The sequence below is a fragment of the Stegodyphus dumicola genome, chromosome 7, assembly GCF_044657685.1.
Source record: "Stegodyphus dumicola isolate Sdum_Otavi_A_Nest chromosome 7, ASM4465768v1".
Lineage (NCBI taxonomy): Eukaryota > Metazoa > Arthropoda > Arachnida > Araneae > Eresidae > Stegodyphus > Stegodyphus dumicola.
This window is the reverse complement of record NC_140774.1, coordinates 33,708,751-33,735,182: the sequence shown is the minus strand read 5'-3', so window position 1 is coordinate 33,735,182 and position 26,432 is coordinate 33,708,751. Positions and strand designations below refer to the sequence as shown.

Below are 26,432 nucleotides of genomic sequence, written 5' to 3'. Positions count from 1 at the left end.
AAATTTAGTTACTCTTAGACCATTTGTCTTCTGAGAATTTTGTCTCGTAAAGCGCGTCTTCAACCCTTGCGTTTCAGAACCCTTTTCTTCTCTGTATCCATAGCTTCCCCCCAGCTGACAATTCACACGAAACGATTACGATAAACGGCCTCGACTGGGAAATAATCGTCATCGGAAAGGGTTTTGACGATTGCTTTATTCTTTATTTTGTTTCCTTCTTCATCTTTGCAGAATAGTGAAGAAGAAAATATCTAGGATTATAGCTCCGCCGGTGAAATCTAATCGCCCTTTCCTTAAAAAAAATAAAAAGATGATAAAACATTCCAATTGGCAAAGAGGAAAAAAAAACCTGCGGAAGAAAAAAATTAAAAATTTTCACAACCCCTTGCCATCTTCCCTGCTTTGCATATTGATGCTTGGGAAAGATCCAACTTCAAAATATCTGAATAAATCCCCTCTTATTTTCCAATGGCTCCCTTAAGTACCATCTACATGGCTATGGTATTGAAACGTCTTCAACACTCCCTCCACACCTAATGCTTAATCCTCTTTGTGCCGTTTTTCCATGGGGGTGGGAAGGATATTCCAAGGGATATCTGATGATAAAGGGGTGCAATCGTCATTTTATAATGCCTATTTCTGATGCTATTGAGAAACAAATTTTTTGACGTCATTTTAAATGTCGCACATATCCTTGCTATCTTACTGTCGAAGTGAAAGTAAGAATATAAAGGAAATCTGAAGGAAATTCGTAATTATGATTTGAAAGAGGGAATTTGAAAGTTCATTGCAAGGATCGAGTGCTTTCTTTTAGGGATTATTATTGCTAGGGAAGAGGATTTTCCAACGCACTTGAAGAGATACCATTAAAATTTTGGGATTAGGGACGACTTGTCGGAATTGAGAGATTTTCATTATTGTGGAAAGACTGATGGGATAAAAAGAAACTTTGAAGAGATGACAGAGATGTCATAATTTCAAGAAAAAGGATTAATAAATAAAAAACGAAAAAATTCTTAATTTGTCAAGAGTTTTAAAATTGCAATTAACGCGATCGCGAACATTCATTCATGCAATTTTATATACCGTTATAATAGTTAATTTCGACATTCAAAGAAATAACATTACGAAACTATTTCCTAAGTGTTTCTAGACCACAATTTTCTGTCAGTACTTAAATTAGTTAATAATTTTTATTATAAGATATTTTCTCCCTCCTTCCAGCATGCCCATTTTTCACTTCTCCTGCCCCCCCCCGAAAAAAAAACCCTAATGACACTACATTGGCACCCGATCTAAAAGGTGGTGGATGATAATTCGTCCCCACCAGTGTTTGGCGACTGGGTCCCCTAATTCCCACTCGCCCTTTAAAAGAGCGAGTATGTAAGGTATTTTCGTCTTCCTTACAGCATAACTTTGTGGTGTAACGGTTGCATACTCGGAACTTATTCGAGGGGTCCGGGTTCGAATCCCTGCTAAAGCGTTGCACGTTTTACACCTCTCCTGTTTCAAAAATACCTAATGACTCTACATTATTATAAAAAATTACTGATCATAAATAACTCAATTAATAAAAATCAGAATTAATCATAAATAATGACAATTAAATCTTTGAATCTCTGAGACTTTAGAATATTTAAAGACATTTGATTGTCTTGATGTCCCCTCTTTTTTTTTATGAGTAGGAGCAGGAATGATGTCAAACGGAATAAAAATATTCTTAGAATTCCTACAAAATTCTACATATTCTTACAACAGATTTTTTTTAATGTATTTAAATTTTGTTAAAAAAAAGTGTTCTGTCTCAACAGCTGTTTCCAGATTATGCAATCTGAGACCACTGGCTTAATTCATATTAAAAGCTTTTTGTATTCTGTAGACTTCTGTGCTAAATACACTCTTCTGCAAAACAAAATCGAAGCGCCAAGAAGGACTTTTGCGATAGTGACGAAATTTGGTATGCAAAAACATCTTGATCGAACATACAAATGATCAAAGTTTCAAGGCAAATGAACAGGAATAGCGATCATAGCGGGCATTTCTAGTGCGTAATTAGCAAATTATAAAACCAGTAACAGAGGCGGAAAATTTACCTTTTTTTGTTACTGCCATTGTAATTCCGTAAAGAAGCAACTAAAGATGCCATTACGACGATATCGAAGACCTTACAGGCAACTAAATGATTTCGAACGTGCTCGCATTATAAGGTTGTCAGCAATAGTTGCTACAAGGAAAGTGCCTAAGAAATGAAGACTCTGGAAGGCCAAGGATCACAAATGCGAGGCAAGATAGGATGATTCTTCGCCAAGCCCGAACCTCCCCAACGGTATCATTGTCGACTATTCAACGCACTACAGCCACGTCTATACCTCCCGTGGTACCGTGCACCATCTTTCTGGCCCCTGCGAAAGAGAAGCCAAACACATGGCAAAACTCAATGCTAGCACCATTTGAGGATTACGTGTGCATGTGCCTGTGTATGCAAATAAGAATAATTAAACACACAAACTCAATCTAGTACAATAGTACTGCCAAAATATGTGGCAGGTGCAAAATGGGAAAATACTTATATTTTGCAAGCTCCTCATTTAACTTTCTTGACCATCGGGTTATATTAATTTCCTAATTAAGAATGCAAGCTCGCAGGAAAACAAATAAAATCTAAGAGTTAGTGCATAATGAAATGTGCGTTGTACGAAAAGAAATCAAGAACAGAAAGCGCTTTTAAGTACATAGTTAATATTGTTGCGTTCTACGGCTTCGTGGATTTGAAGTGAATGAGGACATCACTTGATAAAGAATCAAAATGCAATTTTATTCGCCAATTTTAAACTCAGGACATTGCCAAAAACACATTTACAGGCGTCTAGTTAAACAATTAGCAACACAGCCTTCAGGCTATCAGGCTGTAACAGTGAAGACAGTTTCATGGCAAAGCGCTAAAGTACAGCTCCTAACTCGGTGTGGTCGCTCTCAAGCTAATCTCTGAGCTCAAAACACTACTATTGAACTGAACATGCTCTAGATACTCCTCACAATACTCCCCGTACAGGCAGGATATACACAGCTTTTGACCTGCCTTAGAAGGACATTCTCGGGAAAACCGGTAAAAATTCGCTCTAGAATGTTCTCGCTCCGTCTATGGCGTATCGCGAATTTTGTCGCCATATGGGCGATTTCAAGCCAAAATCTGGCAAGCCTCTTTTTTATTGCCACTTTCTGACAACCCTAAACCCGCTTTGACGGGAAGCTATCTTACCGCATTTCGTAACAATATCAACTATTACCGAGAAGAATTTAAAGATAAATATTGGAAGTTATCGCTTCTATTTTTTAATTTTAATTTGAAAAATTAAACTTCAGTAATTTTGAAAGTTTAATTTCTTGTATTTCAGAAAACTTTCATTCCTGTTTCATCTTAACTGTTGCTTTGTCTGCTATTTAAATGTATACCTCAATTTTTCTTCTCTAATACATTTTTGGCATTATTTCAGATTCTTCCTCTAGTATTACACAGAAATTAAGATTATAAATGAGCTTAGAAATGCAGCTAAATTTTCATATAAAAAAGCTCTGCTTCTCTCATTTTAAATTAGAAAATAAGATAGTTTAATTGTAGAAGAAACATACGTCTAATGTCGAGACTTCTAAGCTTCGTGAGTCAGAATATTAGATGCCTTACAGCTGTTCTATTTGGTTACGGCAGATCACACAAGGAATATCTGCCTAAGAAGAGGGAATCCTTCGTGGAGTACGTTCTGGGAAAACTGGCTTGTAGCCAGCCACCTTACACGTGGAAAAACAACGAAAATACGACGTGCAGCCAACCCTGGAACTGAACTGAGAGATCGAACTACCAGTATTAGCGACGTTACTGCCCCGTCGCTGGTTGGCTCCTAGACGCCTCGTGAATCTCAAATGAAAAACTCTTGAAAGTAATTATAACTGTAATTCCACCTAACACGTACGACTAGAAAACGGAAAAGCTACATTCCTTTACATATTGCAAGATATACAGTATAAAAATAACTTTCAAATACACTGGGAAACCGGAACTTCATTTGATTCGTTCTCACTCTATTGCGCAGAGTTACAATTGAACCAGGGAGGCCATTGTCCCCTGAACTGTATATGTGTCATGTACTGCATGCATCTCTTTTACTGAATGTGTCTCCTGTACTGCATCTGTGGAAAGCGAAAAAAGACGAAAGTCTCGCCACTCAAGAAAATAAGTAAACGTGGGCAGTTAAAGCTAGATTACGACGTTGTGGTCTTTAAGTTTGTGATAAACAAATGGTATGATCGAATTATTTCATGGAATGATTTGGTTACCAAGAACGTTTGAAACATTTTCGGCATCACAGCTAAGTCCAGTTTTAAAGAAATGCTTATTAAGTAATGTGGTGCACCACAGGGTCGATTTTCAAGTCATCATTCATCAATTTACTTTCCATCAGGTAATAAGCATTTAAAATTGTTCTCAGAATCTTATTCTATGCTACCTGAAGTTTGCGAAAGTTTGCATTTGAGGCCGACGCCCAGGCTGTAGATGCGGAGCATAGAATTGGCCTTATAATGCATAGGTATCCTTTTTTTGTTGAGAGACAGTTTAGAGTAATTTCCTAGGAGTATAGAAAGTTAATTGGCGATACCACAGGTCTCTTCTATGACGTCCTGAATATGATACGTCTGTACGAGCCTTTGATTAATGATAACCCTCATATAACTTGCATTATTTACAGCGTCACATTTTTCCCAAATAAGTAGAGGTTTTTCAATTTGCTATTTTCTGAATCTCGCCTCTTCTTACTAATAGGAGCTTAGACATTGAAGCATTTATTCTGATTCTACTCACACGTATTATTTTTTAATATATGTAAATTTAAATTGCGCAAACAAAGTAATTTCAAGTTACTGTATGATGATACAACAAAAATTTATGGAAATTATAGTGTTCAACTCATTGGGATTTCGAAAATATATTTTGGTAACATTGATTTTTCTTAGTGAGAGTAAGTAGCAGCTTGTTCGGATTTTCTTATTCAAAAAATGACACTTTTAGGAAAAATGAGCAGAATATGTGAAAATTCAATAGCAGAAGGAACATGCACATTTACATACGTTTATAGAATGTTTTAAAAAGTCTGATGTATGTAAATGCTACAAATCTAAGGCCATGGACATAGTTACATGGATGTAGTTTTGATTAAACTTTTTTTCATTATATTTTTAATATATATTCTTTTTTATATTTTAATCCGCTGCTCATTTATTAGAATATTGAAGCAGCTTCTCTGGTCCTCAGGTTTCTGTAATGGTAATTATGCATCTCTGGGGTCATCTGGAAGTTTAAAGTTTAAAGCTCTGAAAACTGAATTTTGTGAAAGTTTTCTCCAAAATTATTAATATTACTTCTGTGAAAGTACGATTACAGTTTTAATGTTCTAACATTATAGTTGACAATGTATGCAAGCACGTTTAACTTGGCATTCTAAAGTCATTAATGGAAAATACTACTGAATACAACGTTTTGCAGCAAATTTGAGAGCGAAGCAGTGTCAATGGAACCAGATGTTATTCTTAATCCAGATATTTCCAACCCGTATGAGTATCTCAAATGAAAACTTATTAAAAATTCTGGTAATTTATCTCAACAGGAAATTCAGAAGCTTTTATGTGATGAACAATTTGCCAATATGAAGGTCATCAGATCTTTTTTGCTTTATGAAGCGGCATGTAGATTCATGTGAAATTCTAGGAGGATTTGGGTTCACATTACTCATGTTGAAGTTTACGTTTCTTAACTGAAATTATTATAACTGATGTCTCATTATTAAAATTCGAACAAATTATGGAAATTTTTTATTATATCCTTGACGTATTGCCAATTCTTCTTAATTCCTATTCATTTATGATTTCAGATAGAGCGAGCAATTCAGTAGTAAGAGTAGTAGATTTGGTTAAAGAATTGAAGTCTTTTTAAATCATGCAATAATTCTTCATGCTATATTTTTTCTGGAATCGAAATCCAGGAATTCTAGTTACTGTTGGTATCACAATCAGGTGCTGCAACTAACATTTACAATTCGCACAACAAATAAAACAATGATGGGAGATATCGTGCAGTATACACACACTGAACCAATCAATTAGAAATCCAAAATCAATATTTTATTGGACCACTTTTACGCGGATAACTGCTCTGATTCTTTTGGGCATCGAATCTACATGCTTCTGGAATGCATCTATGTCCAGAGAATACCATACATTAGCTATGCAGCTTTTTAGATCTGATAAATTAGATGGAAGAGGAGAGTGCTGTCGGGTGCGTTTTTCCACCTTAGCCCGCACATTTTCTATAGTGTTAAGATCCGGGCTATGCGGTGGCTAGGGAAGGTATTGAAAGTCAAACTGATGTTCAGCGAACTAATTTTGAACACTTCTGGCACGATGTAGAGTTGCATTATTGTCCATGTAGTATCCGTCGCCATTAGGATAAAAATGCAACATTGCAGGGTACACTTGATCTACCAGTATATCTAGGTACCCTCGAGGAACACCAGGGAATCGTTTCCATGCCAGCAGAACATACCCCATATCATTATACTCCCACCAGATCCTTGCACAGCGCGAGTAAGGTGAGATGGATTCATAGTCTCATGGGGTTCTCGACAAATTCGACTACTTCCATCAGTGCCAAATAAGGTGTTGCGTGATTCATCCGACCACATTACCCGTCTCCAATCCTCAGATATCCAGCGTATTCTTTCCCGACACCACAGTAAACGAATTCTTGCATGTCGAGCAGAAATGAGTAGTTTTTCTCACAGGCACCTGACTATGTATTCCTACCCTCTGCAATTCTCTGCGCATGGTTCGAGCTGAAATCTTTTGGAAAGAGTCTTTGTTGACGAACTGTGATAGTTGAAGCACAGTAGAATCTCTGTTTTGCCGTAAATTTCATCGGAGACGACGCCGATCACCCTCTTGGAAAACTGCGCTCGAACGTCTTCTAGAGAAGGACTGTAGTTTCCAGCTTTTTAAAACCTTTGATATGGCTGCTTTTGAGAACCTAGTGAGATTTGCTGTCTTCGAAATCGAGGCCCCTGCTAAACGGGCACCAATAATAGGCCCTTTTTCAAATGGAGAATGATCTTTTGTTTTCCCCATTTTACTTTATTCATCGTGGAAAGTACTCTTACACCTTACTTATATTAAAATTCTAACCACGTGTAACCCACGTCATAAAAAAAATTACATACCTCCTCTCTAGCGCACATTCAAAGGAAAATCTTAAAGGTTTCTAATTCATTGGCTAGTATGTATGTTAGTCATGTACATCTGGTCTCCGTTTTCCTTAAAGAGCGAGTAAAGTCTTCCCTTAAAGTGCCAATCCGCAGACTGATATTTTTAATTCACATTGGATCTAATGGTTCGAATTTGCTTACGCCAAACTCGAATAAGTTCTGTAAATCATTAATGACTTTAATGGGTGTACACCAAGTTTTAAAACAAAAACTCTTAATTTCAATAACGTTTTCTTAAATTGTACTTCGTAATTTAAGATGTGAATTCAACTATTACTGAAATAGATTTTGTATTTAATTTTAAACCGATACCTAATAATAATAAATAAGTGAAAACAGCACAATCTCACGTTTAAGTGTAAAATAACAGATAGCATCAGTTCATTCAGTTAAGTAGGATAATGGTAATCGCAAGTATAACCAATTACTCTTTGAATGTCTAGATATAGTTGAACCTTTCCTTTCAGGCCAAGGAAAAAAACACGATGTTGTAGAGCGTATCAAAGCTTTTAGATTTCTGGTCACAGTAAAATCATGACGTCGTATTCCCAAAGATACTGATTCGGGTCACATGAGTCTTTTAGAAGCAAATATTTTTTCCCATTGCACATGGATCTCAAAAAGGTCTCTCAATACTGCAATAGGTCAAGCATTAAATGCCTAAACAATTAAAGATCGTTATAAGACACCAAGTACTCTCGATTATACGCCCGAGTTACACGCAAAACATTCTTCTGTAGTGATGTTTCGAAATCCTGTCATCAAATATCCATCAATTCTGATTTATGTTCACGTGACTGCAGTTACACCTTTGATCTTTACTAAAGCGTCAGAATGTAATATGCACTTTGTAATGTCGCTTCAACATTTCAGCGAGCGGTAGCCAGTAGGTGTGGTGTATTTAATTATGGCAAAGCACACTAAGGCTATCTGCCTAAGGGGAGGGATGTCTTCGGGGAGGACTTTCTAAGGGAAACTGGCTCGTATACACGTTACACATGGGGAAAACCACGAAACGACCCATGCAGCCAGCCCGTTCGCGGGATTCGAACCTCGGACCGAACTACCAGTGTTCAGCGAATTTACCGCTCGGCCGCTGGTGGGCCGGTAGCCAGTAGGAGCATGCGTGTATTTGTATATACGACCAGAATTTTCCAATATGCATGCGTGCATTTGTATATGCGATGTTCTGGTACGCTAAATGTATGTAAGCTTTGTAAAACTGCTGTCAAGAGCCCAGAGTTACAAGCTTCCAAGTCTGAATTAACTTTTCATTTGCATGATCGTTAAGTTTAATAATCTTTTAAAGCTCAGCTGTATTTTTAGTTGTTAGAACAGCAAAGATCTGCGTTGCTTAGTTTTAAATACTTTTGCAGTATATTTTAATAGTTAGTGTAATCAAGGCTCAGGAATATATCAGTCTTGAGTAAAACTAAAAACTGATTTTCGATGCGGAATTTAAAATATTAAGTCGACCTTTAAGAGAGGTCTCATTTAATTCAATATACTCTCTAAAGAAAGATAGGAATTTATTTACTCACACAGCTTTTTAATTTTATTTTCAAACAAATATCAGTTTGGCTTTCGTTCCATGAACTTTTTCAGGCTTTTTGAAAATTGAGTTACCTGATATTTGCTTGTTGAAATCATCTAACTGATTTTTCTTCTGATTCATAGGCAAATAGTCCTCAGATTCATAAGCAGATAGATAGGTTTTACTATAAATGATAAAATAAACCAATTAATACATAGAGGCTCAATGCTTGGATTCTCTTTTCGTTTCCACTTTGTGCTAAACTTTAAAGTGTAATCATTAAGCATAAAAATAATTTAAATTTTTTTTAACATTTTTCCTTAACATTTTTCCTTTGTCAATGAAAAATTTTAAGCCTCAGTCATCTCTGCTGTTTTTTATGCAAAAGTTATCAAGCGTTTTCAAAATATCAGCTTCTGAATGTGTTTAAAAAAAATATTTTTTCTATTTTTTAATTTGAGTTAGATAAATCACTGAGAGCTAATTCTGTAAAGTTTTCTAAAAAGAATTGATTATAGTTCTGTATAGATGATTTGTAATGCTTTATCAATTATGTGTAGATTAAATTAAATACCAGCCAAACTGATTTTGCTTTAGGTAATTTACAAACTAAACAAAGAGGGAAAAATCATCAAACTTTTATTAATCTTTGTCAACTCGCGATGCCAAACTTAGTTCTAAACTGACCTGATACGTAATCTTCCAGTTGAAACAGCGAAAAATAAATAGGAGTCTCAGTGTGGTCTTTAGTACTAAAAAAGTTTGAGACAGAAAATTTGGATTTCACTTTTTAAAATGCAATTTTCCTGGAGTTGCAAAGGATACAAAGAAGAGCAAGAGAACAAGGAAATTTGGGTCCTGAAGACTATCTCGCAACTTATTGAAATCTGTCATAGAAATAGGTTACGGAATCTCAATAATTTTCCTATTAAGGAAAATACTGATACAAGTCAAAGCTCATAATGAATTTATTACTTCATTATAAGCTTTGACATATATCAGTTTCCTGCTTGACTTTATGCAGTTTCTTGCTTGAACAGTAATGTTAAAAAGGGAGTAAAATATATGAATACGTAATTAAACTATATGAAGATTTTCTAAAAGTAGCGAGGAAAGGAAAATAACGTATTATGCAGATGATAGCAGGAGTGATAAGAAATGAGCAACACCTTCGCCGGGAGTCGAACCGCGGACCTCTGGAATATGCTCCCAGCGTGCAGACCACTACATCACGAAGGCACGCTAAGAAGGCGGTAGAAATACCTTACATACTCCCCCTTTTAAAGGGCAACTGGGGTTTTAGGCGACCCAATCGCCAAATTCTGGTCGTGAAGAATCATCATTCACCACCATTTAGTTCGGGCACCACTGTAGATATACCTTATATATTATTTCAGGAATGCACAATTTTTCCTTAATCTTGAATTTAATAATTTTTCCTTGGGTTTGAATACTTGAAGATCAGCAATGAATGGAATCTTTCGACCATGCGCGGGTTATATATTAAGTTTTGTAAAACATATATTTTGAATGCTTTTGTTAATAACTAATATATTTTATTTAAGATTAATACATGTTTGATAACATTGACTGCATAAAGATGATCACAAAAATTTCCAAAACAATTATGTTTTACAATTTTATTTATCAACAATACAGATATGTAGCTATGTACAGCATGATGTTTTCTTTTTATAAAAAAGAGATCAACCAATACACTAAATTTCATTGGTATCTTTGCTCATTATTAAATCTTGGCTTCTTTATAAATAGGAACTAAGAATTACAGATTTTGAGAAATTAATTGCACATACTTTCAGAAAAAAGATAAAAAATATAAAAAAAAGGCCATAATCGTTCAATGTAATTCTTACGTAATCTGTGAATAAAAAATAGTTGAAAATTTTTAATGTAGATTGGACACAATGGTTTTAACTTAAATACCTCTTTTTTATTGTAGTAATAAATTTAGTTTCAATTAGCAGTTTAACTGTATCAAAGACAGAATTCAGTATGTTTTTATGGTTTTAATGTAGATAATTTTAATAAATAATTTTGATGAAGAAATTTACTTAAAGATTATTGTATAATAATTTTGTATTCATTATCAATCTGCCCTCATTAAAATTTCTTTGATATAATAAATGATTTTTAAAAATCAGATTGAAAATTTGACCTTTTCAGTAAATGGTTAAAAGCAAATATATATGTCAGAGTTGAAAGAAAGTCTTTAAAACTCTAACTCATCGCTTCAACGAAGCAGAAATAGTAAGCATTTCTTACAGAGGTTACAAAAAAGTAATAATCCATCAAACGTACCGAGAATTTTATGAATGATTCATTCAGAATTTCAATTTCTTAATTTAGCTATTTTTAACAAATAGTCTAAAAATTTACGAGCTAAAAATAATAAAATTTCATTGAAATTGTTGCAAATATTAACTAAACAGAAAAAATAAGTTCACTTCAAATTGTAGCAAAATAACATTATGAAAGTAATTCAGTATTATAAAAAATAATAACAGTAAACTTAAAAATGAACAAGAGATCATTCATTAAATAAAGTATGAACATGCTTGTTTGGCTTCTTCTCTGAGTTTCAATTGTACAACAGTTTACTATGAACCCAGACTGTGACTAACAAATAAGAAAATAAATATTAAATTAAGTTCATTGGTAAAATAATGGATCACAAATATTTTGATAAAAACAATAACACAAAAGTTCAGTGATTAATACATTTGGACGAACAACAAAAACGGCACACACAACTTTCAGTTGCCTACAAAAACGGATACACTTTCTTGGATTTTATTCTAATACTGTTCTCTAGTGAAAAATGGATAGCTTGATTCTGTATCTTACCAGAATGACATGGTTTGTGTTAAAGAGAAATTAATCTGCAGATGCGTTTATCGGAAAGGAAGAAGGAATTAAAAATTAATTTTGACAAAAGCTTCATTAGCTTCTATTTGCCCATACGTTTTATTTCTTAATTTAAACACACTAATTACGTATTAAAATTTAGTGTCATAAATGAAGTGATGTGATTCAGAGGAAAAATGCTTTGTTTCAGTCACATAACAACATACTATATACAGTGAGTCAAAAAAGTATTGAGGCAGAACAAGATTCCAGACATTTTTTGAAAGAAAAATTAAATATTTAATTTAAACGAAATATTTTTATTATTTTCCGTATAACAGAGCTGAATAAAACCGGGAAACCTTAGAGTTAATTAGAAATAAAGTTAAATAAATATTAAATTATACATTTTTCGTGTACGAACGAGAGAAAAAAATTTATTGGAGCACAGAAACATAAAAAAATATTCTGTAAAAATTGCTTTAATAATGTACTGGGTCTTTTCATGAATTCGTTGAGTCTTCTAGGCATAGATTTTATTAAGATTCTTTTGAGATATGCATCTATTTTTTTCCATTTCGTGGTGAATTTTTCCCAAAGTATATTACTGTTTGATAATCTGACGTTATTAATTTTCTCTTGCAAATGATCCGAAATATGTCGAATAGGATTGAAATCTGGATTATGCTTTGTATCATCGTCTCTGCATTAGTAGATTCTGTAAATATTCATTGGGGTTTTACGAGTTCGCTGGCTTGTAAGTAAGATTTCTAAGATTGTAAGGATTGTTAAGTAATATTTTTAACCATCGACTTTCCTCTGCGTTCTGAGAATTCTCTTAAATACCGTATTCGTGGATTGTGTTTAAGCAAATTTATTTTACAGTATTTTGTAATCAAACTGAGCAATAGATTTTATTTTAGATTCAATAGCTCAACTATTTTTTATTTTTTAGATTTTTGTCGATTTCAATGAAAAATTACACTCTTGCTCGCTTCAAAAGAAATCTTAACTTCTGTTCCCCATATTAACAACGTAGCTCCTAAGCATTAAACTGCACCTTTTCTTCATTCAGGTATTAAAATTCTTCATTCAGGTGTTTTACGAAAAAAAGCTCTTTAGCTTTTACGAATTGGCTCTTTTACACCTCAGCGTCCTAGTACTTTTTTATCTTAATTTCGTATTTAAGGGCAAGGTACTTAAAATATCTAATTTATTCATTAGTGCTGTCTATTATTATTTTTTGTAACATATTTAGCGTTGTATTTAGGCTCAGAAAGCAATGAAAAATGCTTAGTTTTGGAATAAAGGCTGAATTTTCATAACCAAATTTTTAAAATTTCTTCTGCCCCAATATTTTTTGAGCCACTATATCCAGGAACAGTAGTTTAGTTGGAAGAAAATTCTGTTTAACGTAATAATAATGTCATAACCTTCCTTAGGACCAAAAGAAAAGTAAATCTTCCTTTTTATTTTCGTGAGAAGAACAAGAATTTAATTTGTCCATAAATTAAATTTTGTTATGTAAATAAGAAAAAGAAACGTATGTATAGACTGAAGATAATTGTAATTGATGATTACTTTATTGTTTTGTTTATATCTCTCTAATTTCTCTTAATTTTTGCTTTTAAGTAAGCTTATTATTAATGTTGATTAATTAACAATACAACGCATTTCATAAAGACTCTTTCCCTGAAATTTTTTATGAACACTCTCAATATAATGTAAAGCATTAAATGAAAGCTGTTAGAAACGTCGTGTTAGCTGTTAGAAACGTCGGCTGCTCTAAGGATAGCAAAAATATGCGCCACTTAGGAGAAATGTAGTAAAACGCTATTTATTATAATATATATATAATAAAACAAACTGGGTTTCCCGATAGATTTGGATATAAAACAGGAAGCAATGAGATAAAAAAATAAAGTTTATGAAAAGGTGAAATTGAAGAAACATGCAATATCTTCAAAACTTCATAAAATTTTAAATGAACTAAATTGGTCACTCTTTCAGTGATTATAATAAATTATATTCTTATTTGTAAATAAATTAATTTCAATTAATTTAATGCAAGAAAATTCCCTTTTGAAATAAGTTTTAACTCATAGAAAGAAACGATCATAAAAGTGCAGTTATAAAAGAAGAATTAAACAAAAATCTAAAGTAATGAAAAGCAACAGGGAATTAAAAGAATAACTAATAAACAAATGGCGAAAAGATTCATAATAAAAGTAAAAGCCATGGCTAATCAAACAGAAAAAACAGGAAATAAAAACTTTGCAATACACAAATTGTTTCAAAAGTTTAAAGTTTATCTTAAAGGCGAAAAGAAAGAGCGATAAATTTTGATAAACTACCCCATAAAGGCAATTTTGTTATATTATATATTTAATTTTATTAAATATTTATTTACTCAAACATTATGTAATAACAGCAATATATTGAATAGTAGAACGCAGGAAAAAATAGTGGTTTGTTAATAACTAAAGGTTAAAACCTAAAAGTTTAGCTTTGCAAAATGTACCAATTCCAAAATTTATAATCTTAGTTCTTAAATTAACCTAACAAAATACTTCTTTTTTAACATTCAAAATAAATGAAAATAATTGGACATAAAAGTTTTGAATAAACGAGTAAACTTAACCATACGAATAGTAAAAGCTATCAAATGCTGTAAAATAACTATAACAGTTAATTAAACATGCCAGAAAAATAGAACTGAAAAAGAAATAAGGAAATTCATAACAGAAAAAATTACGTTAAACTGAAAACTTAGCACAAGAACTTATTAAAGTGAATAAAATTGTTCCATTAGGAAGATAATAAAGTGATATAAAAAGTAATTCTATCCCCAATGCCTCTTGTTAAGAGCTAAACTATTAATTTGAAGTGAATAATAAAATATTTATTTATATAATGAACTAAAGCAAAGGCTAAATAAACTTTATTCATAGGATAATGAAGATAAATTGCTACGTTGGTTGTAAAGTTAGAATAAAATAATTTAAAACTATTGATATAAGATAAAGAAAAATAAAAATAAAAAAATAATAGAGATATAATTTTAATGCCTCGGGAAATGGGAGAAAAAGCTCAGCCCCTACAAGGATTGCTTTAGTATTAAAAAAAAGAACATTAATAAGAAAAGAGATGGAAATATTAATAAACGTTCAAACTAAGAAAGTAAAATTAGCATAGTTCTTATATCGAAAACATTCACTCGTTGCTTCATAACTAGTGAATAAATGCTCATAGTCCCATTAATTGCAATTTTTTAATTGTTTTCAAAAATCGTTTTAGCATGTGTAAATTTCTGGGCGTCATACTATATGTTTTATATTCAAGCTACTATATTACTGTTCATAACAAAATAAAAGTAGAAAGGGAGAAGCTATTTTTAATTCATATGAGAAAGAAATTCAGAACTTTATGAAAGGAATTTGTATTTCATGTTCTTAATGCCTTTACTGCTCAGTCATCTATAATATTTATATTTGCACTAATTAAAGAAACAATCTTTAGCATCTCATGAGTAATTACCTTAAGATAGTACAGTATGTTTACCGCAAGCTTACTTCGTAGTAGTTTTGTTCCCACGAAATGAAATAAAATTCGATTCCTTTCATACAATTTTCACTACCAGAATGGCTAACCAAGAAAAAAATCATTTAACCGGGGACAATAACATCCCTTATTGCAGCATTTGCAATATCCATATCTTCTCTGGCATGACACTTCCCTTATGGCACAACTTTAACAAGAACAACAGAAAGCTGGCAATGTCTCAAGATATGTGTGCTTCGTGGGTGGCAGAGAACGAGATTTGTTTTTGCTAGGTAGCAAATCCAATCATTGCCAGTGTTTGTAATTTAAGGAGTTGTCCAGTTGTTGAAAATGGCACTGTGTCCTCTTGCAGAGGGACCTGCTGAGGGTTGACTCACTGCTTGATGGGACTGAGGCACCTGCAGACGCAGCAGGATGGAAAGAGGAACCAGTCCATGAAGATTCCTTTACAGTCGTCATCAGGGTCATAAGCCAGCAGTCGATGCCACTTATATTTCTGCTCGCAGTTGCATTCCCCGTTGCATTTCTTTGTCTGGACAGCCCTGAAAATGAAAATGATTACTCATGTTGTTAACACAGAAAAATGAATATGTTTCAAACAAGCTTTCCTACTGTCCACATATTGTACGTCGGAGAATTTAGTCGGAATTGTTACCTTATTTTACGTGATAATAAGTACACAAAAGACGAGTACAGTATTGAGAAAGGAAAATTATTCAGCGTATTTAACTAAACCAAATTACAGATAAAACTATTTATCATTATATTTTGGTTTCGTAGATACAGCGATGCTTTACATATCGAAGGTTCTGGCAATCCTGCGTCGAGCTTATCGATCAATGCCATATTGCTGATTACACATTTGTCCGCATTTTGGAGTAATTCTCATTGTTGTTCATTAATGCTGCACAAAAATTAAGCTAAATGCTTTATTTCTAACAGCTAAATGTCTAATACAATATTACAATTATTTAAGACTTGTTACTTAAGACTATATTTCAATTTTGTCTATTGTTAAAACTGCATATCTCATCAATGTCACTTTCTTCGGAATTTCGCAAATATTTTTATGAATTACATGCATTTTATATACACATTATTAATTCTTCAAACTCTGAAATGTTCTAAAGAGTTATTGCATTGAAAATGAGCTGCCAACAGCAGTTTCAAAATTTCTCTCTAAATAAATGTTCTAATGAAAATGAGTAATATTTTTACAACTTAAAGCAACTAAAGGGGGGGGACCAAAAGGGAAAAAGTGTGATTTATTTTACTGCAACAGTTTCTAGAGAGGAACCTGATGCAATATTTCGAAATATGCGTTTCATATTTGCGAGCAGATACATAGCACTTATTCTCGGTTGTTTATTCGAATATGACAAAACATGCGAGTCTTAGGTATAACTTAGTACCAACAGCACCGTTTACGTTCCATGTGCTAAATCTAATGTTCTTACATTGTTTTGATGTTTTCATTCACATTCAGGTAAGTAAATTATCACCAGCTGTTAAAAGAAGAATGATGTTGGCGAGTTGCACAGCAAACGCTGCAATTGCTGAGAGAGGTTTACTACCAAACCTATTTTCTTTTTTAACGTTTTCTGAAATTTCTTTATATACTTATATACAAAGCCATTATCAAAGCATTCAACATTGTATCTAGAAAAACTCTGCTTATGTTACGTTCAAAATAATGAACTTTATTATTAGCTCAAATGGGCGATTATTACCGAAATGCAAATTTACATGGTCCACTATAAATGCGTATTTCACTTTTTATTCGAGTCTTTTGCTATTAAGAAAAAACGTTAAGATATTATTTTTTTTCATATTTAATCTGTCTACCACTGATAAAAAATTAAACTATTTAAAAGCAGTATACGCAGTTCTTAAAAAATATTATTTTTTCACATTTTAATCTTATTGATTTAAATAATAATGAATTTAATTCATGATATAGTTCAATAAAACATTAAATAGTTTTACAGAATTAATTACAGTACATATTTTTCACGTTTTAAATATACAGAGAGGTATATAGCATTTTCATGTGTATAAAAATTATATATAAAAATTTTATACACATACAATACACAATTGTACATTATATGCATTACTATATTTAACACTTCATGTTGCTTAGATATTAACTCAACCGCCTTGGCTATCTGGCTATTTTTCAGAGTTAAAATGCTGAAAGTTAATTATCGAGTACAAGTTGGCATTTTTAGAGCCTTTTTTTAGGAAGATTCCCAAACTATTGATAATTATCGTATGTAGGTAAATACTATCAACATATAAAAAGAAAGCATAACTTTAGCAATTTAAAATACAAATTTGAGTTGTTAAATAAGGATTACGCCATACATTAAAAAAATGAAACACGTTCTTCTTCAAATCTTTCTGCAACTTTTTTGCTCTGTTATTCTACCGAAGTACATAGGAATCAGTTTCGCTTAAATAACAGAGAATTGAGAGGAACACAGCTTCGTGCAATCCTCGGCGACAGCGGCTATTGAGAAAACGCATTTCCTCGATGTTCCATTTCGAAAATTTTCAGCTAAATTCTACATTCCTGCAGAAATTTTACAGCAGTTTCTTCCATTGCTGGCAAATTCCACAAACTCATACTTAAAACTAAGTTTAAAGCAAAAAAAGTAAGACGATCTGTTTATAATAACCGTTGGAACTTGGAATACAACAATAAAGAACTCATATGAAAATGACTTTAAAGGATTATTATGAGCATGGTTGGCGGTTAGGTTAGGTTATTTCATTACGGCAAAGCCGCGAGGGCTATCTGCCTAAGGGAAGGGATGCCTTCGTGGAGGACTTTCTAAGGGAAACTGGCTCGTATACACGTTACACATGGGCAAAACCACGAAAACACCCATGCAGCCAGACAGTTCACGGGATTCGAACCTCGGACCGAACTACCAGTGTTCAGCGACTTTACCGCTCGCCCGCTGCATGGTTGGCGGAAGAATGGTTATGCACCGTGGTTGTCAGAGTGGTGGGCCCATTCTGAAAATTTGGCGACTTCTACTGAGGTGTTGCGTTAATACGTAAGTACCAAATATGCATATTTACCTAATATATTATAAAATGCTTCGCTACACCGCCTGAGCTATCTCTATTAATAATCTCTGCAGAGAAAGCGTATGAAACTTTAAAAGAGTTGTAGGCGAAAGTTTCTAAAATCTAGCCCTTTCAGATTTATTTTTTTGTTTGTTTGTTTTGTTTCGTTAATGCTGTTTTTTCTCCTGAAATTGTATGCAACATGTGATGCTTTTATCTAGCTTTTCCTTTACAACATGTTCCAAAGATTACTACTTTGTTTTTGCACATCATTTATACTCTTTCAAGCTCTTCCTAAGTGCAATTTATCATTTAGCAGCCGTTTCAACATATGAAATGATGTGAATGAGTTATATGCAAATACGTAAGCAAGGATTTATGAATGTATGTATATGCCACAAAAATGCGGCAGATAATTAGTTAATTTTCGGTGCAGTATGAAATTACTGAATGCTTTAATAAGTTTTTAAATTCTTAATTTATCAAATCTTTGCTAAATATTATTCCAAATTACCTTCGCATTAATCGAATGTATATCAGAAACCTTAATGTGCTAAAGAAGGCGAGAGGCGAGAACAGAACTTCTTTAAAATAGCGTCAAACTTTCTAGTTACACTCATTCATTTCATAGATATTTTCCTCTTTATTTAATAACTGGTTTACCTACATGCAGTGACTAGCTATGAAATGTTTTCGCACTTTATCTTATGAAAATTAAGAAAATAACACAGTTAGAAGTTAGAATCTAATATTTATTAGATTCTGTGTTATTTTTTGCAAAAGCAAAAAATACAAAATAAAGTCTGAAAAGTTTCAAATTTTAACTTTCTCCCAAAAAGGGATTGTTAATTTTTTTTACGCTCTCAGCACTCTAGCCTCTACTCTTGCAGTATCGTTTTCTGCGTACATAAGTTACATACAATTCAACAATAAAATCACAAAATTTTTAAAAGTTACTTAGTAGCATATGTTTAGAATTACATCAGTTAGTCAGTGTTAATTGTTTGCAGACATTTTATATATTTTTCGGTCTTTTTCCAATTCGTCACATTAATTTTTAGTTTTCTTAGTAAGATGGTTAGTAAAAATTTTGACGTATTTTTTATTATTAGCTTTTTATATGTTAACTTTATTTAATAACTATCATTTTCTTCGCACTTACGTCACGTAAAATTCAATTCAACAGCAAAATCACAAAATATTTAAAAGCAATATATCTTTTAGATTACTGATAGAGTGTTAGAGGTTGCCCAGCATATTTCTTCATTGATTAAAGTATTGTACGTTTCTTTATTTGTTTGGTAGGTTATTGGTATACTTTCTTTATTGGTAAAGAAAATAGTTATCGTAAAAAAGAAAAAGTGAAAAATGATTTTAATGAGTTTAGTTGGTGTGAGTTCATAAAGCTGTTGAATATTTCTAATTAAACATCTCATAATTTTAATAAATGTTTATTTAAATCAATAACATTAAATTGTCGGGAAAAAATTCTTAAAAACTGTGTTTATTGCTTTTAAATCGTTTAATCTATTACTCACTAACCATCCAGATAAAACTTGAAAGTACCTTAAGTTTTACTGAATGGCAACACGTAGGCGCATGGAAGATAAAAGAATTTTATTTCCGGCCCGGCAGCACATTGCTTTCATAGCAGAGTTTGTTAATTAAAATTTTCCGAATGACATGTGTCTCGCGAACTGGAGATAAAAAGGTTTTATTTCGAAGAGCGTTGCCACTGCTCGCTTTCAAATTGTTGAATTTGTTAATCAAAAATTCATTAAAGTTTTGTAAAATATGCCATAAATACTAAAACAAATTCAAAATTCGGGTTTCCAAGTGCACATGCTCGGATGAAGGACTACGTTATTCAAAATTTGATGCCTCCAAGTATCGTCGTTTTCCACACTGCGAGGAACACAGATACTCGCATGTTGAATCTTCATTATTTAACTCCAAAAATAATACTGGGCGATCATATTTGGTGGCAACAATTTCAAAAATCATATACCGTTTATAGCGAACCAAAGCAAAATTTTATTTCGAGACTTTTAACGAGAGAAATTAAAAAAAAAAAAAAAAAAAAAGTGCCAACATAAATTTTTGAATTTTTCCGTAAATTTCGCACCAAATTTTACAAAAGAAGATGTGAAATGTTTCAAATTTTAAATTATGTCCAAAGAGGCGTTTTTTTTTTTTTTTTTTAACATTTTGTGTGTTACCTTTATTTATTAAATATCCTATTCTTCCCACTTAAACCATATAATTCAGTTCAAGAGCAATATCGCAAGATAATCTTAAAATGAGCATATCTTTAGAATTTCCGATACACAGTCTCGCGCGCTGATGATAAGAACGTTTTTCCTGTGCAATGTTGCCATATCGCTTTGAAATTCTCGCTTTCAAATCCATGAGTTTGTTAATCAAAAATTCTTTAAAGTTTTGCAAAATATGAAATCGATAATAAAACAAATTCTAAATTTCAAATTTGGGCTTCCAGATGCCCATACTCGCAGGAGGATTACTTTATTCAAAATCTGATGGTTTTTAGGTACCATTGTTTTATCACAATGCGAGAAACATGCATACATTTATGCACGCACATTCTTCATTATTTAATTTCTTTAAATATAATACATGGCTCTAATATTTGGTTTCAACAATTTGAAAAGTGAAACAACGTTTGTTGTAAATCAATGCAAAATGACAAAACGAAATTAGTAGTTCTTCTAGGCAAATTGCCCCTCTGGACTAATAAATATTCCAGTAAACTCTCGTACCAGTGTGTACGGAGTTAGGGACAAAGTTTATTTACTACAGTAATCAATAACACCTTAAGTGCTTATAAAATTGTTAATTAAAATGTATCGAAAATCATACGAATAAGCAATACTAATTTCAGTTTCATTTAACAGTTAGAGATATTATTTTAAAGAATAAAAAAAATTATTAAAGTAAATTTTTACTTTATCTGAATTATAAGGAAAGTAGGAAATAATGATCTAAAAGCACTTATCGGCGAAATTGGCAAGTTTTAAACTTATATGAGCTCTTAAAACTCGAATGTTGGTATGGTACATAGAAGCAAATGTAATACAGTAAAAATATATTCTTGTATCCCCTTCCAGAGAGAACTGAGAAGCCTTAGTCTGTTAGAAAGCTATAATTGAGCAATTACTGAACTGTTGTAGAAATGCTTTCTAACGTCCTAAAAATGTTCGTGACTCAGCATCTAGATTATTATTTTTTCCTTCCTTATCCATGATATTGCAAAAAAGGGGGAAAGTGAAAAAAACCAAGGAAAAGACAGAAGAAAAAGAAAAATGAAGCAGAGATCATCTTCGTCGGCTATACCTTATAGTAATAGGTGAAAAGAGAGTAGACAAAAGAATGTTCTCTTTAAGAAAAAATCAGACGAGAAAAAAGGTCATGGTTCATGCGTGGGTGGTATGGGAATACTAGCCTTGGGTCAAGGGGCCTTGAGGCGACTGACCCCTACATCGCAGTAATGTTCTGCGCCGGCATCTTATTCAGAGCTATCCGAAGCGAATTGCGTAATTTTTTTCCTTTCGAATTGTCTCTTAATATTTAAGTATAAGGAATTTTTTTTTTTTTTTTTTTTTTTTTTTTTTTTTCGGAACACTGCATAGGTACGAATATTATTACTCTGGAAGTGATTTTAGTGCCCCTGACTGGATGACACATGAGGTTGACTAGATTGATGAAGTGCGTGAATTCAGTTTGGGTTGATGCTGACATTTCGTCTGGAGAATGTGAAGTTTAGTTGGCCTACGCCCACAACTTTCAAAATTCGTGATTTCTGAAACTGAAAAGATATGTGGTTGGAAATGAGTCAAAGATAGTATCTTTTGCACTTTTACTCAATCTGTTTGCAGAAAATTCTTAACTCTTTTAGACAATACATTATAACCCATTTATCCGAACTAAAGTGGGAGGAGATATTTCCGTAATGTAATAATTTATATATGTTATTTAAAATAATACGTTAACATTTTAGATCCTCTCTCTGTGAAATGAACATTTATTTGACGCCACAGTTTGATGTACAGTGTACATAAAATTCATCTCTGGCTTGTGATTTTCATGCATGGATTTTCTGATTCACTAATTCGATGTTATGGTTTTCTATCATTTCTCTTCAAACATTTTTCACTTTTAAATATAGATGCAGGATTTATATTCTAATCTAAACTTCAATAATTAAAACATTTTTAAGTTTGAAATGAAAAAACCAGATACATTTTTGAAACAAAAAAAAATTATTTCCTGTAAATAATTTGCTTCTGTGTAAAAGACACCGCATTCGCTTTATTTAAAAATACTTTCAGACTAATGAGAGTCAGTGACTTTTACCAATAACTGAAGAAATCAAACCATTTTGGAAAATAATTGGTCTTTATTGACTTTGTAATCCTCTTACCCAAATTTTTTGAGCAGCTGTACCTTACCTTACCTTATGCTACCATTCCCCTTACCATCCACGTAACCTAGGAAGTGTGGTCATTGTACGAGACATAATATTTTAAATTAATCTTTTACGCATCCTGCAGACAGCCACTTTTCATCGTAGATGTTAGAGCATTCATGGTAGACCCGGAAGAAATCATATAGATACAATAAGATGCTGTAGTAAGAGATTTAAATTATATTTCCTTTATAGTAATTAAAGATTTTGCGGCCACAAATACTTCACACCTTAATCGAACCTGTTCCAGAACAGTTACATTTTTAATTTTGTTCCGATAGATCGTAAAGCAGCAAAATGCTTCTGAGCGAGAAAAATGGTGGTGGTGTGGTGTATTTAATTATGGCAAAGCACACTAGGGCTATCTGCCTAAGGGGGGGATACCTTCGTGGAGGACTTTCTAAGACGAGAAAAGTGGTAAAGGCAGAGTCTGTTTTAAAACGATGTGCAATAAGCAAGTGGCTGGTGTTCAGGATAAAATCTTATTTCAGAATGAATTAGTTGCGGTTTCAATGCTATTATAATTAATAATGCTGTAAAATTAACATTGGCTGTTTGAGTTTTAGCTCCATTTACATCACCAGCGTCATGTAGAAGACATATGATATGATTAGTTTCGAAATTACGCAGTTCAGGAAACGTTATTAGCATTTTTAGAATAACTATCGGAAGTTCCCAAATTAAAAACAAGAATTAAGGGGTTATTGCTAATTTAAAGCATAATTTATATATGCACATTTTTTTCTCACACACACACATATAAGGTAATTTTTAAAAATTTTGGAAATAAAAAATATTTTAAAAATTAAGTTATATAAAAATTTAATATACTGGGAAGTAGAGATGTCAACAGCCTTTGGCTTACAATGACAGCACAGCCAAAAATTTAACATTTTAACCAAAAGTGTTTTAAACAAAAGAATAAATTAATTGATGTAGTTTAAATATCCATTTATTGCTGAAGTGAATTTCTTGCTTATATCCATTTCTCCTCAGAAAGTGGTCAATCAGAAGCAGACATTTGAATTAGCATCTCGTACTCAAAAACAATTTTTTCAATATATATATATATATGTATAGGTAGTATGAAACAACCTCTTCAGCAACAGGAAGAGGATTTGAGGATGAGGGCGCAGTTTACATGTCCTACAGTTTTTCATTCTGTAATAGTCTTCCCATTATTAATAATATTTTACTTCATATATCTGCTGTTATTAACTTCATTCGCATTTCAGCCATTATAATTAAGAATTTCTTTCATAAATAGCAATTCATGAAAGTAAATCATACTATGAGAAATTCTAAAATAGACTGTAAGTGAAGTTGATGGTGAATTAGGCTGGAATTGAATTAAGTCAGAATAAACGTGATGAAATATTTTAAGCTTTGAAGAGTTTATTTTTTACTATACATAAATAATCATTTACTCTAAATTATTTTTTTAAATTTCTTTGTTTCCTTCTTATAATTATAGTTCCAAAGAGCAACTTTCAGTAACTCTATTAAGGGTATTTTCCAGTTTTCATTAATATTATTATTTATTATTCCAAGTTATACCAGTACTGCCAAACTTTTGAGCTCCAAGTTACTGAATAGTAATTTTTGTTTTTGGTCAAATCAAATTTTGAAATGCAGTAATTTTTCAAAATTAATCGCAATAATCATCAAATAGTAGCTAAAGATTGCTTTGATTATTAGCTAACTCATATGTTTTAAAGAATTGTACTCCCTGTTCCGAACTGTACTGTTTTAAAGAACTGTATAGACTGTTCGGAAAAGGTGGATAAAAGTTTCGTTTTATTAAAAGGTTCTGATAACAGAGCCCTAGATTCGTCCTTCCAACCACAAAGTTATAATAGACACATAAGGAGTTGTAGATTTATTCTCTCTCTCCTTATCACATGCCATTATGATGCAACTAGGAAGCATGCATGGCTATCAAGCGGGAAGTCCGAAATTCGAATCCGATGAGGACATGACTGATTTCTCACGTTTCTCGAATCTGAAAATAATGTAAAATAATAATCCATGATTCCTTGGACGGTAATTTGTCATAATCACGATTTGGCAATTGAATCCCCCAGTCGCTTTTTAAGTGGAAGTGAATGTAAAGTAATTCTTTCTTCCTTACCGAAAGCCTTCGCTGTGCTAATTGGCATGTCCAGCTAGCAATCAAATGTTTTGGAATGTCGGCGAGGAAATTGCACATTTATTACGTTTCCTGCTTCTAATCTTACAAATCTATACAATATTTTGCCACAGATACTAATACATAACAAATAAAAGCTAAGAAATGAAATTGCAGGTATTTAATAAAATCTTCATAAAATTCTCAGTCGAGTAAAGGAAGATGATCAAAAATTAAATGGCAAAAAGACCACATGCAGTGATTTCTTTAATACGCTGGCTGTTAAACTTCCGCAGGAGGGGAGGAATTCATGCTTTAAGGAGCTTGAAAATAATATTTATTAGTAATATTAGTAATTTAATTAATTTTAGAATGAACAATTTATTGTAGCTTAACTGATTACCGTTGTTTCGCTTCCTGTGGATAATGCGACATATATAATGTATACTTTTCTTGATCATATTTAAATTTTCGGGGCAACTATGATCAGGCATCTTCAAATTTCTGTCTTGTGTTCTGATTTTTGTATGAAAGCTTGTTTGCTTTTTTTTTACTCTTTATTTTATGCATGTGTTATAATTAATGGAGCAGCAGAACCATTTGCAAAATTGTATGCATGTAGCTTCTTCTATTGTAAAGTTCGAATGGGTTAAAAAAATTCAAACTTAGAAGAAGCAGAATGGTGAGGATATTATTAACAATTTATGCTTAAAAGATGAAGACATTTTGCTGCATTCTACATAATTCAGAATTGCCATGAAAACGTTTCGTTCAGTGACTGTAATCCAGTTGGGGAACTTGATATTAGTGATGCAAATGGGAAGCACTTCAAAACATTAAAGGCAAAAAGAAGCCATTTTTGAGAAATCACAAATCACTTGACTAATCATCTGTACTTAAGTTATTCCAGCTTGACGAGGATTGAGCATTACTTTTGCTTGAAACTGGCGAATTCCTTCTTTTACATTCTCTAAATGTCGAAAAGTTTCTTTATAAAGATGAACTTAGTCAAGTGAAGAGAGTGCGAATCTGAAAGGCACCAAGAAAACTAATTTTCAACTTACATACTTACACAGATCCTAGAACTCATAATCATACAGCAACTTTGCAGTTCTTTCGTTTTTGCGCTATGCACGCGTTATTGATCAGTTGCTTCACGAATACTGGTTAAATTTCTCGTAAAAGGATGAAATAAACCACGGTGCCTCTGCAAACATACAGAAAAAGGTAGCAAGAAATTTAGTTATGAAGTTATGTCTCAGAAAATACAAAAGGACCTTTAAAGAATCCATGTTATTGGTCATCTGTATATCCGAGGTATGCATTTTCGATATGCATGTTTGTCGACATCTTTGTAGCATATCATAGTTCATTATCTGTGTTGCAATGCCAATGGCAGTTTCAAATAGTATATGGATCACACCCTTAGCAATAAACTACAGATACTTATGCTTTAAAATTTCATTTCGGAGGAAT

The 26,432-nt window shown here is 32.5% G+C and overlaps 1 protein-coding gene across 2 annotated transcripts in view; it reads right to left on the bottom strand.

Moving 5' to 3' along the window:
- Positions 1–10,466: 10,466 nt before the first annotated feature.
- The window catches only part of LOC118197507 (protein spaetzle 3-like), a 116,477-nt gene continuing 100,511 nt past the window's right edge, over positions 10,467–26,432 (bottom strand). For both annotated transcript variants that reach the window (XM_035369021.2, XM_035369022.2), the window contains one exon: positions 10,467–15,809. In XM_035369021.2, coding sequence (XP_035224912.1) covers positions 15,641–15,809 — 169 coding nt within the window. In that variant the 3' untranslated portion in view covers positions 10,467–15,640. The remainder of the gene's footprint in view (positions 15,810–26,432) is intronic.